At 40.4% G+C, this 14898-nt stretch overlaps 1 protein-coding gene across 1 annotated transcript in view; it reads left to right on the plus strand.

Moving 5' to 3' along the window:
- Nucleotides 1-8417: 8417 nt before the first annotated feature.
- The window catches only part of TSPAN8 (tetraspanin 8), a 31368-nt gene continuing 24887 nt past the window's right edge, over nt 8418-14898 (plus strand). The window contains exon 1 of the mRNA XM_041756321.1: nt 8418-8643. Within this exon, the coding sequence (XP_041612255.1) occupies nt 8584-8643 (60 nt within the window). The 5' untranslated portion in view covers nt 8418-8583. The remainder of the gene's footprint in view (nt 8644-14898) is intronic.

Consider the following 14898-nt stretch of genomic DNA (forward strand, 5'->3'; position numbering starts at 1 on the left):
ATCACTCGAGAGCTTACTTTGCATGAGGCATTGCACTTATATGTCTTATTTGATAGGAACAACATGCATAGTGGTTGAAAACACATAGTTTGGAGCTAGACTGCCTGGGTTCACATCCAGGCTTTATTACAAACTACGGGAATTCGGGAAATTTATTTAATTTTTCTGTGCCTCAATTATTTTTCCCTCAAGAGACCATTTATTTTTATTCCAAATAATCTCAAAGCTACAGAAAACTTATGAGAATGATAGAAATCCCATGTATCCTTGCCCAGAGACCCCATTCATGTGATTGATTTCAGCAGTAATGTCTTTTAGACAGCAACAGATCTAATTCAGGATCATATTTCCCCAAGTTGCCATATCTCTCTCCAGCCTCTTTGAATATGGAATAATACCTCATTCTTTCCTAACTTTCATTGTCTTAGCATTTAAATGATTTAGGCCAGTTATTTTGTAAAATACCCTTGATTTGGGCTTGTTTAGTGCTTCCTTGTGATTTGACCTAGGTCAGGACTCAGTTTGAATGTCAAGTCCTTAGGGCTCCATCTAATGTAAGATAGTTTCCTCAGTTACTTTGCTACACACAATCCTGCAGTTTTTCTCTCCCTGGTGTTTTCTTGCTCATATATTTGTATATTTGTGTATTTGTTGTCTCAAGTTAGTGGAATATAAAAATAAAGTTCATAAGAGCAGCATGGACTTTATTTTTCTTTTGCAATGCTGTTTCCTCACATATGTGTTGATTATAATCTACCAGCCACTGTGCTAGGCAGCAGGAATGTTATGGGGAACACAAACAGGCACTTTGTTATTACAAAAAATAAAAAAAAATAGGCAGTGTAGTTAGAAAACTTGCCATTTAGACATTCATTCCACAAATATTTATTGAACACCTACTAGATTCTGAGCCCAAGGGATATGGCAGTGAGCAACACAGAAAATGCTCCCGATCTCCTGAAATTTATGTTCCAGAAAGGAAGCAGACAGTAATACAAATAAAGAAATATGTTAAAAAAAATGGGTAGAGATGATGAACCATCTAGCTCTTGTAGATGAAGAGGATTCCAGAGAAGAAGAGGAAATGTGACGGCCCTGAGTTGGGGATACACTTGGCAAGCCCGAGGATTCAGCAAGGAGTCCACTGTGGCTGGAGCAGCATGAGTGAGGGAGACGGAGGAAATGAGGTCAGTGAGGTAGCCAAGGACCCATCTTGTGTGGCTTTGGATTTCATTCTAATTGTGATGGGAATCCATTAGAGGGTTCAAAGCATGGGAGTGACATAATCTTTTACAGCACAGAGAATTGCTTTATGAACTATTTCCTTCTCAGAAAGCTCCTTAGGGGATTGGCTGAGAATCTGTGATTCTCGAAAAACTTGAAATTTCTGGCTGATACTTCTTATACATCAGGCCCTGAACTGGTAGCTAGAAATCCTGGAATGTGTTCCCAGATTTGCACATTCCTTCTTGAGGGGCCTTGGTCTGGCCAATCTTCCTGGCTTAACAGTACCTCTTCACACTTAAGGATTCAAGAAAGCACGAAGAGTGAAGAGGAAAGAGAGCAGAGCACTTACGGGAATTCTCTGGCTATCTGAAGCTTCAAGTATGAATATCGTATAAATAAATTAGCATGCAGAGAGTCTGGGTCCATTCCACAGTTTAAAAAAAAATCAGTGAGTTCTCCTTCAGAATATTTTTTTAAGGTTTAATGATTAGTGTAGGCTAAATTAGAGGTCAACATGATTGTGTAAAAAGCAAAAACAACCCCTCAGCTTTCTCTTACCCATAAACATTTGAATGACCCCAAGAGTAGCTTATTTAAAATTGTTTTGACTTCCTCACATGATTGGCTTATGGATGGAGCATTTTCTGAATCAATCAATGTGTCAGTAGTAAAATAATTATTGAAAAGTTTAGGGAAGGATACGTTAATACCTGTGAATAAATGAAGAGAGGAACTAGAAGAAAATTCTAGGAGAACTGGTGTATCCCAGTTGTAGAAAGATTGCATTCAGATATTATATTCCTAAAAATGTGTACTTTGATTTGCTATGGATGGAAAATGGGGTGATCCCTTTATCCTGGGTGATAGCAAAGAAAATGCAGCCAGGGCCCCTTATTTCAGGAAGGATGTTGCAGGTGTTCGGCCATTGGTTTTCTGGTTTTTTTTTTTTTTTTTTTTTTTCAGTTTCTCTTGCTTTCTCACAGTAAGGGAAACATCTAGTCTTTCAAGTGCTCAGGGAAAATCTAAATAGGACTCTCTGTGGTTTAAAAAAAGAAATTCAAGACAGAATCTGAGTTGTTTTCTACCTAAGCTTAATTTGGGATACATTTTGTTGCTTCTTATGAAGGTGTGAAATGGAAGTTTGGGGTTTCCTCATACATGACCTTCTACAGTGACTTTCTGTTATTTTCTTTTCTCCTGGGAACCAAAATAGCCATGAAATACATTCCCACTGTGTGAGGTTGAATAAACCTTTCTAATTTAGAATCAGTCGCTTGTGAGATCCTAATTAGCATTATGAGTAAAATGTCTATGTTTGTTCCTGACCGGTCATGGGATATGCCTGTGTTAAATTCCGTGTAACATCCTGTTGACTCCTTCGGTTTGAGAAGCTGGTGTCTGATATAAGCATTACACATCCCCACCCTCTTATTGTTTTCTTTTTCTTTTCAAAATTCTGTGTTGGTGGCCTCTCCTCATTTCCCTGCCTCTTCATCACTGTGACCTCAGAGCCTAATCATGCCTGGCAGCGAATGTGTACCTTGTGAACTGACCAAACAAAGGACTGATTCAGAGAGAACTCAGGGGCAGAGCGGGTTGGCATTTACACTTTAAACTTAAAAAGCAAATAGCCAGGCAAATACACAGCACAGAAACAGAGGATCCAGTGAGCCCGGGCCGGTGATTACAAAACAGAGGATCCAGTGATCCCGGGCCGGTGATTACAAATTTCTCCTAGAATTTGTACTCTTCATTCTCCTGTAGAGTATTCTTGTCTACACATAGGCATGCTCTCCAATTTGGAGAGAAGGAAAATGAGATTGATCTCTGAGAGTAAATCTATAGAGATGGTAAGCCTATAGTAAGTCTATAGGAGTGGACCAAGAGTGCAGTCACTTATAAGTGGAGAATGTGAGAACTATCTAAAATGCAACCAAAATGCCATCTTGGGAGCTGTACTGAATTTTGATTATGGCCAGGTAAGTGGAGACACGATGTTCTCATCCCCTTGCCTGTGATCACAGAGAAAGCATGGACCCAACAGGGCCCAGAGAGGGCTACCTGGAAGCAAAGGACTTTTTGATTTGTCACAGCAAGTCATGGAGAGGCTGCTGCCCCCACTGAAAGTGACATTTGGTGGGTTCGGCTGCTGTATCCTGGATGCGGTGCTAGACCCGCCAGGCTGCCTGGCCCAGCAAGGCACCCACCGACTCCCTTACTGGGCTCACCCCCCATGCAGCCCCTGTGAGCCCTGGCTTCTTTGCTGCCTTCTTACAGGGACAGGATGCTCTGGTTGGCCTCTGTCTTGTGCTGGACGGCTTCATGGGTGCCTTCCTCCTGACAAGCCAAGAAATTGGCCTTCTGGTTCCTGTGACATCATCTAAAGTGAATCAGTCCCAGGAAGTGGATCACTTCAGGAAAGGCTGGCAAAGGTGAGCTCCAGGGGCTGCCCATCCCAGGACCTGACCCTGGAGCCCGCCCAGCAGCTGGCCCCCTTCTCATCTTGCTGCAAGCACAAGGGAAGTATAAACATTGCACTGGGGCCTGAGAATTCATGGGCATGTCTGGTCCATCATGGTCAGAAACTGCGTTGTTAATCCCTGTACCATTTGACCTCAGTCTTCTCTCATAAACACTTAACAAATGGATTTGGGTGGGGCGTCCGGGTGGTTCAGTCAGTTAAGAGACTGACTCTTGATTTCGGCTCAGGTCATGATCTTGGGGTCCTGGGAGGGGCTCCGCATCAGGCTCCGAGCTCGGCAGGCAGTCTGCTTGAGGATTCCCACCCCCTCTCCCTCTGCCTCTCCCCTCGTTCATGTTCTTTTTTTTTTCTCTCTCTCTCAAATAAATAACCTTTTTAAAAATTTGATTTTAGTGATCTAAAGTCTATTTTCTGATGCATATTTTCATATTTTTCCTTTTGTGACCTACATGGTTAGCGACTTCATGCCTAAGAGCAAATCATGACTATTTTAGAGTAAAAATATCTATAAAAGAAGAAGAATATTGGATATCCGTTATTCATGAACACTGTCTTGCTACTTGACAAAGACTATTCCAGGTCACATTTTATTTTTGAGCTGGGATTAATACTACAAATAGATATTATTATTTCAAAATGTCTTGCAAAGGAAGGAGATAGATCATTCTCATACCAGATGCTTCCCATCCCTGGTGGGAATATGCAATAGGTTTTTATGAGCTAGACTCCATAAGCTCACAGGATAGGAAGCATAGAGCATTACGTTCAAGTGAAAGCAGAAGAAAAATGTTGGTCTTGGGAATGCTGGACAAGAGCCAAGGCTCTGCTCCTGTAAAAGGAATCATAAAACTGGTAAGTGAGCAATCTCCATTTTCTGAAAGTAAGAAAAAAGAGTTTTCAAAATGGGAAATGCTAAAGAGTACCAGAACTTTCTCTTCACTCTAATCGTTTAGAATGCATGACCTCGTGTCTTCACTCATTTACACACCCACACCTAAGGAAATGAATATTCACGATGCCATTTAAAAACCCATAGCATGAAAAAAAAAAAACCCATAGCATGTACAGCGACAGTGATAATGGGAGGATATATAAGATAAAATAGAACAGAATATTTTCTCTAAAAGACATGACTTGATTTTTCAATACCTACTCCAATGACAAATATATTGGGTCACTAGATTTTGGAAACAAAAATACAAGAGGAAGTCATCTTCCTTTCTGGAGTACAATCTTTAGGAAATCAGGAGCCTTTCCAGGGCTCAGAATATAGTAGGTGTTCAATACAAATCTGTTGAATGAATGACTAAATGGCAAATTATCTGAATGTGCTATCTAATTTATCGTGAGATAATAATAAAGAGCATCTGTTTATATTCACACTGTAGTGGGAAGATAACTTCCTTTTTATATTTTTGTTTCCAAACTCTAGTGACCCAATATATTTGTATATATATTGTACATAATGTCCCATGAAGGCTGGGGGTTTTATCTTGTTTTGTAAACTGCTGTATCTCCAGCACCTATACCATATAGCACCTGGAGTAGGATATGCATTTAATACATTTGTTGAATGAATTATTGGGTGTATCTTGTAAAGAGAAACATGCTATCATGGTGAAAAATGAATCTCCTTTCTGTGTCTGCTTTCTGGTTCAGGTTCCAAACAAATGCCTGATTTGCTTGACGACCTAGAGAAAATGCTGTATTTTATATACAGGGTATCTGATGGTTTTATTCATGCCCCTTTCTCTACTCTGAACACAAGGGATCTCTCTCTCTCTCCTCCCAGCCAGGGTCCCCATACTGCTATCCAAACCTAGTAAATTACTATGACCACCTTGTGGAGAAATTTCGTAATAAACTGGATTTGAATCCTCATCTTGCGTTGGTTACCCTGTGCACTTATACCTATGACTGATAATAATTGGCACAATGGTAGCATTAGGAAAACTTTATCTAATTTATTGGACTTTTCTTCAGCACTTTCCTTCAGTTGTCATGTCTTGTGCTATCCTGCCCCCCATTGTCTCTCCTTCCTGGCAGGGCATTTCGCTGGGACCAAGGTATATCACTGACAGCCTCTAGCCCCTCCCTACCTTCAGCCCCACAGCTAAATATCTGTTGTGGAACAACTTCTCAAACTCTAAGGTGGTAACTGACTCATAATTATACTACCTAACTCAAGACAGTTGGTGCAAGTGGACAGAATAGTGGTCTGATCATCATGAGACCCTCCTGCCTGGAGCTAAAGAGCTCAGCCATTAGCCACTTTTGTGAACTTGGGCTGCTCAGTCTCTCCAGGGTTCACTTTTCTTATGTATAAAATGTAGGGGTTTGTCTAGATCAGTATTTCTGTAAGTAAAGGCTGTACCACTGGTTCAAGGATAGGTCTTTCAAAAATATTTTCTGTGGGGGTCATATTCATTTGGGAATTGCTGTAAATTTTGTCACCTGCTGGAATATCAAGTGAGGGTTCTGATAAGTCCCGAAATAAAGAAACTATTTTTCTTTACTTGATAATTGATCTTTTGAAAAGGGCAAGACATAGCATGTTGGTAGTTCCCTAGAACTCAGTGACGTGGCACAGAAGCATAAAATCCTAAGACACATTTTAGTCCTGTGAATTAATTTCATGGATATGGAGTGTAGGGGTAGAGGCTGCCCAGGGAGAGAGGAACAAGAGAAAGTTCTGGGAGGTGGGAGAGGCCTGCTTACCCTGCGCTATCAACGCCATTCTAAGAAGTCTGAAATTTACTCTATAGGTGACAGGAAACCATCCTTAGATTGGTTTTTAATTGGAGGAATTACATAGTCAATAAGTATTTAAAAAGAAAGAAAATTCCAAAGTGCTAAGGCAGATAGGAGGGGGAGGAGACTGGCAGGGAAATAAATTAACATTCTGGTTGAATAAGAGATGATAACAGGTTGAATAATGACAGTAGCTGAAGGAGAGACAGAGGAATCAGATTTGAAGGAAATTTCGGAGCTCAGCAGACTACCCGAAGTGATTGGATACCAGGCAAGAAAGAGAAATACAAAGGGACTCCACAGTATTAACTTGGGTGAATGTTGTATAATTATAAAATTTACTGGGATAGGAGTTCAGAGAAATGAACTGTGTCATATAGATTTCGAATTGGACTGGGGAATATTCTACAAAGAGTAATTTTCCTATGGAACACATCTATTGACTTTGGGTTTCAGAGTTCATTAGCAATGGATCTAAAGAGTATATTCTTTGAAAAAAAAAAAAGTATTCTAAGCTAAAATTTGGTAAGTCCTCAATACATTCTTGTCAACAAAACAGCATTTTTATCTATATATTTCTTTGATCTTTACCTCTAAATGATAAATAATCATTTCTAGGACATAAAATCCATTTGTTTTTTCATCCAGTCAAAACTCTTCTTTCAGCTTTGGGTAATCCTAACCACATTAACATCTCACTAGAAGTTTGTGAAATTATTTCCATTTTCTAGAGGAAATAGAAACAACAACAGAAAGTAAGAAAAAAGGGTTTTCAAAAACTCTTAGAAAAAAAACACCAACAATTTTCATGATTATTTAAATATTAAGCCATTATTTCTGAACTAATCCTAAATTTGGCCTCAACACCAAATATCATTGGTGGTAATACAATAGAAATACATTGTGTGTACAGAACTTAACAAAGATTTTAAAGAATCATTTTCCCCAAAAAACATGTTGAAGTAGAGGGTTCTTTTCTTCAGGGAGCAAGGAGCTCCCTTTTAGATGCAGGATGTGGAAACTAGCATGACCCAAACTGTTTACACAAAAGCAGTCCACACCTCCCTGATTAGGTCAGAGAATTTTGCCTTTACCTGCCACAGCTGCCTTCTATTAGCCCTAGAAACAAATTGTACAATCTATGGTCACTGAACTATGACCACCTTCTCATTTTGATTTTTTTTTTTTGTCCAAGGAGACCAGGAATCCAGAAACTGAGTTGCTGGAGAGGAGTTGTTGCTGGATGTAACATACCCGAGGAAGGGAAGTACGGTGCCGCCTTAACAATAAACCGAGCTATCAGTATGGCTACATGTTATAAAAGGAACACAAGGAGGCTGTCAATTTTTTTTTTCCCTTTACACTGTAAAGAAATAAAGATAAAAGCTGAATGGTCTGGTCATAGGCAGGACAGTCTCTCCCTCCGCACTTCCCCTATCTAGGCTGCCTTCATAGCAGCTCTGTGGACTGGTTTTGAAATAAGTCTAGAAGCTTTGGAAGCAGGTCCTTGTAATGGTTGTTCCCACTACTCTGGAGGTAAGGATGAAAGGTGACTGCAGGGTAAGCCTGCAGATTTTGCACATTTCTAAATGCATTTTATGGCACCCGGGAGAAACTTGGCATTGCTGAGAAAATGCAATGCAAAAATGAGTTGAGACACAAAGTCCCTTTATCTTAGAGCAAAAGTAGTCTTAGTTTCCTATAGTGTTGAAATAGAGGGCAGGGAAGTCAGGTTGTGGTTTCTGAAATCCAGCAACCTAGTATCGCTGTGCCACTCTCTCTCCGATCCAGCGCCACTCCTTAACTTGATATCTGTTTACTTTAGAGGAGGCAGTTTTTGAGAAAGGATCATAAATATCCTGGCCCAGTGCCCCAGGAGCCATGACAAGCAAAAGAACATACTCGCCTAGAGATAGCCCTTGTGATATTTAAATGTGTGGGTTAATTTTTTATCCACTTTAATAACTGGATTATTCCCCTCACCCCTCCTTTGCTTTCTATTTCTGCTTCGAAGCCGTGGGCACAGAAATCTCTCCAGGCAACTTACTCCAGAGCGTGTTGCAGGACAATCCTATAACGAACAGTTACATTTGCCGCATCTGGATTCCTGATCCTGTCTCACCATGGCAGGTGTGAGTGGCTGTATAAAATATTCCATGTTTATCTTCAACTTCTTGTTCTGGGTAAGTGTGTTTTTTTGCTGTTGTTGTTTTTTAATTATCGACTTTAGGCAAGAAAGGGAACCTTGAAATAAATATCATAAATGAGAACAGACTCTGCACTAGAGAAATAGGAAGAGGAAGAAAATGTATTTTCCATTTACTTGTTTGGATTTGTTTGTTCTTTCTTTGGTTATTTCAGTAATTGAAAATGAGCCAATGACTCAAGAAAGTGGACTTCAGGATCTGTGAGGATAAACATTTCATAAATGTTTTGATATTGTTGCAAAACAACCACAGAGGGGAAAAATACCCCTTAATTAAAGGACAGCTATTCTTAGTTGTATATCATGCAGGCCTCCCTGGTTTAAGGACCTTGTGGGAAAAAATGTGGTCTGTTTCCACTGGAGCCCAGCCTCTGAATTCTAACCTTTACATCTGAGTCTGAAACAGGTGAATGGTGGGCTGTCAGATGATAGCCATGAGGAAAGGATTATTTCTAGAGACCTAAAGAAGAAACAGTGGGTCATAAAAAACTTGAGAGGGAAACAATACAATTATTTAATCATGGAAAAATTAAACTTGGATAACTAGGTTAAAAAGTTAGTATTTTGATGTGTCATCAGCCCACCTCTTAATCAACAGGGTTGGTATTTTAGCAGGTTCTTATAGGTTTTTTTTTTGACCTAAGACAGCAAATAAATTGGTAAGTAGCATCAATGTTAGAAAGTGGAAAAATAAGATATAGAAGGCAAAAGGTAAAGGGCAGGATGGGATCTTGGAAAATTGACTTTATCATTTTTATTATATAGGGGACAACTAAAGAGTGTTCAGAAGTAAATCAATAGAAATAGCCCAAAGTCCTTAAATGAAAAAAATAATTTTGTATACTGGATTTTAAAAATGGCTTATGCAGTATCAGCAGGAGAGAGGTCTGGTTTTGGTTTTTACCTTGTTCCCTTTAGTAAACAGGCAGCTGATATCTATATATTGGTAAACGTCTGTCCTGGTAACATAATGATGCACCTAATTAAACTTAACCACAGGAATATAGTCTTCTTGTACAAGATGACTTTCTGTTCAATGTCAGCAGCCCTAATGAGTACAGATGGAATATTGGTGAAGTAAATGAGTATATAAATAAATAAAATAAGATAAAGACAATTTGTCCCTTTACTTTCTCTTTTCCCTAGAAAAACTGGCTGCTTTTGCAAATATTAAGTTTAGGCCATGAATACATGCCAGTTTTTTACAGTTAGTCCTGATAAATTTCTTCCCTTGAAATTTTAAAAATCAGTTAAACCCTGAAAGTGGAATATAATATACATCAAGGATTGTCTATGTACTTTGGTTTTGTTTGTAGCTCTTCGTTCAGGAGAATTTTGAACATTCACAGAGTAGAAAAGTGTAATCGGCCCCATCATCCAGCCCCAAAGTGAGGACACCAGGGCAATCCTTCCCTGCGCATGGTCTCATCCACTTTCTCCACCTTCTATCAATTTGAAGCAAATCCCAGATAGATCCTTTCATCTGTAAATATTTTAGTATCTTGCTCTAAAAGAGAAATCGTTCTTTAAAAAGAAATGTGGGGCAGCCCGGGTGGCTCAGAGGATTAGCGCCTGCCTTCAGCCCAGGGTGTGGTCCTGGACACCCGGGATCCAGTCCCACCCACATTGGGCTCCCTGCGTGGAATGGAGCCTGCCTTTCTCTCTGCCTGTGTCTCTGCCTCTCTCTCTCTCTCTCTCTCTCTCTCATGAATAAATAAATAAAATCTTTTTAAAAATTTTAAAAAATAAAAAGAAATGTGGTCACAATGTCATTATCATGCTAAAACCTTAATAAGAATTTCTGAATAGATTATCCAATATCTACCTAGGGTTTAAATTTTCAATTGCCTCGTAAATGTGCCTCTTTGAATCAGAATCTAAATAAGGTTCACAGGTTGTGACTGGTTGATATTTCCTTTATGTCAACTTTCATCTTAGGTTCTTCTATTTTCATCTTTTTTTCCTCCTTGAAATTTTACGTATTGACGTGTGTTGTCTATCTTATCACATTTCCCAGAGTCTGTGCTATTTGCACGCCCATGGTATAGGTTAACATGTTTCCCTGTCCTCTGTATTATCTCTAATCTACTGATTGCATTTGTCAGCTTAAAAAGACTCAGGTTGTCATTATGAAGTCTAACTACTTTATAGGGGTTTTTGTGTTCCTTCTTCAGGAGGCACATACTGTCTGACCTCGTCACTTTTTGTGATGTTAGTCATCACTGATGCCCAAGAATAAGAAACAGTCCACTAAGAGTTCCAAATTGGTAATATTCTATTTCTATCACCTTTTCTTCATGTATTACCTGGAATACTTTTGATAAAAAAAATCCAGCATTTATTGACTGGTTACCAGTAGTACCCAGTTTTTATTTAAAAAAGGAGGGGCAGCATAAGTGCTTCTTACTCTTAACAGATTTCAAAATGATGAGTTAATTTTCTGGTATCATATAACAGTAATATGCAAGCATTTCTGTAAGTATTCTTATGAAATAAATAGATTTAAGGTCCATCACCATCCTTTTCTTTGTTGATATGCAATTATTTTATCTTTGACCATTGGGGAGTATCTTCAGGTTGGCTCCTGAGTTCCTTTGACATACTCTTAATAACATAACTTCTTCCCTATTGGTATGACAAAATAACCTAGGCTTACTTCCCTAGTTCCCACCCTAGACCTGGAATCAGATTTTTCTTCAAGAAATCCTGAGATCTGGGGCACTTAGGTGGCTCAATAGATTAAGCCTTTGGCTCAGGTCATGATCCCAGAGTCTTGGGACCCAGTCCTGAGTCTGGCTCCCTGCTCAGTGGGGAGTCTCCTTCTCTGCCCTGGCTTGTGCTCGCTCTCTCTCACTCTCAAATAAATAAATAAAATCTTAAAAAAAATCCTGAGATTTGTTTTTAAAAAACTACCACCATTGTCTTTCTATGGCACAAAATGTATATGGGCCATTTAAATAAACCAAAATATGAATATGCTAGTAAATGCATGGCTCTTATGTTAACAACATGTTCCAAAGTACCTAAACTAGCAGCAAATTATTAAATTGTTAAAGTATATCTGTTGTATTAAAACAGCATACGAAGTGCTGATGGCTATTGTGAATACAGCAGCGGTCAGTGTTTCATTAAAGAGCTAATTATGAATTTGAAATCTGAATTTTAAGCTGAAATAAAGAGATTAGGCAAGGACCATGTTATAGGTTCAGGATGATATATTTAAGATTAGAGATCTGTACCATGCTACCCAGATACTGACACTGTTTTTCTGGGATCCTCTGAACCATTTTATGGCTGCCATTATCTCTGTTTCGATAATGAAGACAAAGTCTTTCAGATGCATTAGATTTCAGTTAGATATTTCTAACTTTCCTAGGGTAAAAGGCCTTTTTCTTTCCACCAACATGTTTGTGTGACCTACAGTCTCTATATGACACATCTCAAAATGGAGTCTTTGAGTAAGAGCCATGGTGGTAAAGACTGGTGATAACATCTCGGCCAACGGGGGACATCAATATTTTCATTCAAAATTTAGATAGCAGAAGTCCCTGAGGTTAGGGAACCGTGGCTATTTCTACTCTTCCCTCCATCCCCAATCCAGAGTTCTCCGTTGGAATTTTATGATCCTTCATAGGAAATTAGCAATTTGTCACATTCCTGATGTTTACTTAAGCAAAGAGTTTAACGGCCCCACTGATGTGGTTTTCTTACAGATATCCACGGCCTTATGTTTTCAAATGCATTCTCTCTGGTGCAACTTGCAAAACTAAGCCTTTGAAAAATAGGGCCAGATGTTGAAATATCTCTGAGATATGCATATGGTCATGTAAGCTAAACATACCAGTTTCGTTTGTGAGAGAACTTGAGATATGCCATATAAATATGCGGCAATTTCCATTTGTCAGAACTAACGACCGAAGAAAAACACACAAAAGTGGAAATCATTCTTGATCACGGAAGCTCGCGTTGGAACCGAGTCACAGTGAGTTGGAGGTGCCGTAGAGAATGGGTACAAAGTCTACTTCTTTAAGTCTTGTGTCAGAGCAGAGGAGCTGCCCAGGTCTCCTTATCCTCTTGTCAGATAAGTCAGGTGGGGGAGCAGTGTAGATGCTGGAGGATGGAAGTTGTTCAGGTGAGCATGAGACTCAGAGCCAGGGACGCCTTCAAAGCATCTCCAGAGGTGGAGAGCCAGCTCTTGGGAGGCCAGGCCTGCCAAAGTCACATCACCAATCCCAACAAGGGGAGGCAAGAAGGAGGAGCCCAGTTGGAAAAGCCAAAAAGTATGCACAACTGCAGGAAGCCGGTGCATGAGGCCATTTGAAGAGACCAGGACGAAGTCAGAGCTTGGAGAGTCCAGGAAGCAGGACTGTGATGTTCCTCGTTGTATTTGAAGTGGTGCTTGGGCCTCCTGGTCGCCTGTGCTGAGAGCAATGAGGAGAGTCCAGGCAGACATACCTGGGAGATGGGAACCTTAACAAAAATCAGGCCCAATTATATTTCATTCTGTCAGTTGATGAAATCAGCCAGGATAAAGCCTTGAGCACATGGTTGGAGTGTGTGAACTTTGTAAATACGGTGGCTTCGTGCCTCCGTGCAGTCGGTGTGGAACCGGAGCGATGACAAAAGGCACCAGAGCCCAGGGGTTGAGAGTTCAGGCTCACCCTTGGCTCCTTCATGGCTCAGCCAAGTGACCTTGGGGACGTTGTCCATCTCTCTGTGCTTTAGAGTTCCTCATCTTCAAAACTGGGGATGGTAACATTATCTGGAGTCATGGAGTCGTTGGGAAGGTTAAACGAGTCCATGTGTAGAAAAGAACCCAGAGTAACGCTAAAGGAATGTTTAAGAAACAGACATTTCCACCAACATTGTAGGGACATTTGTATGAGACAAAACCATGAGACTACTCTGCGTGGTGGTAAACCAGCCTCAGTGCTGGATTCTGAAACAGAGGAGGAAATAAGATGGCAAGAAATATGATGAAGGTGGGAATTCTTCGAGCACAGATTAGGGGAAGGAAAGAGCATATTTTGAAGGCTGACAGACTTGAGATTCACATCCTGAATCCACTCCACGTTGCTCTGTGGCCTGGAACATGTTCCTTGCCTTTTCTGTGCCCCAGTCCCTGTATTTGTAAGATGAGGATGATGATTTTAACCAGCACAGTTAATTGTGAAGATTAAATAAGATGCTTTCTGAAAGCCTATCACCAAGGACTTTCATGCAGTAATAGTGCAATTAATGCAGTTTTCCCTAATTCCAACCACCGTGTTGCTTTTCAATTTAAAAAGTATTAGAGTCTGGTGTGGTAATATTTTATAGGTAATTGGCTTTTAAAACATAAATATATTTTGAGCCCTCCTCCGGCCCTCCTCCAACCCCGTGGGGTAAGGAATCTGTGGGCTGGAGAACAGTGTTCACCTTGAGCCTGGCCTCCACGCTGGGGACCCGAGGCTCCACATTTCGCTGCCCAGGTAGTTCCAAATCTGCTTCTAGGGTCTGCACATGCCTTTCTCCAGGAGTGACCAAGGGGGAGCTGTGTGCCAGAGTGGGGGCAGCTTGCAACAGGGCTGGCTTAGGGGCTGACGCATCCGCAGCCCTTTGTGTTTTGTCCCCCAGAGTTCAGGACAGGACCTGGAGTGAGGGCTGGGGGCTGGGTTGGTCTCAGACTCCCAGGAGTCAGAGAATTCTAAATCAAATATTGTCTTCGGGGTCATTAAGTGGGCACATTTGTCAAGGTCAGATGATAAGAAATGTTTTATATATATTTATTATCATGAATTATAACTTCTTAATATAGAGACCGGAGGTCTGTGGACTGTTGGTTGTTTATGTCCTCGCCCTAGACCCTGCAAATGTATGAACAAGTCTGCAAGCTGTACTTTTGACACAAAGTGATGAAAACATCCCTGAATTTGCATCATTTTTTAAAAATTTGAGAGTGGAAATGAGCAGCAAGGGGCTGGGCAGAGGGAGAAGGAGAAGCAAACTCCCTGGTGAACAAGGACCTGGATGCAGGGCTCAATCCAGGACCCTGAGATCATGACCTGAGCTGAAGGCAGATGCTGAACTGACTGAGTCACCCAGGCGCCCTCTGAATTTGCCTTAATTTTATGATTCAGAAACACTAGGATGCTAATCAAATGCTGAACATCCATCTCTCTATTTTGGAATTATGTACATTTTAGTGATTTTATACTTTGGTGCAGCATAGATAACCTGAAGCACGTTTACC

Source organism: Vulpes lagopus, chromosome 5, assembly GCF_018345385.1.
Source record: "Vulpes lagopus strain Blue_001 chromosome 5, ASM1834538v1, whole genome shotgun sequence".
Lineage (NCBI taxonomy): Eukaryota > Metazoa > Chordata > Mammalia > Carnivora > Canidae > Vulpes > Vulpes lagopus.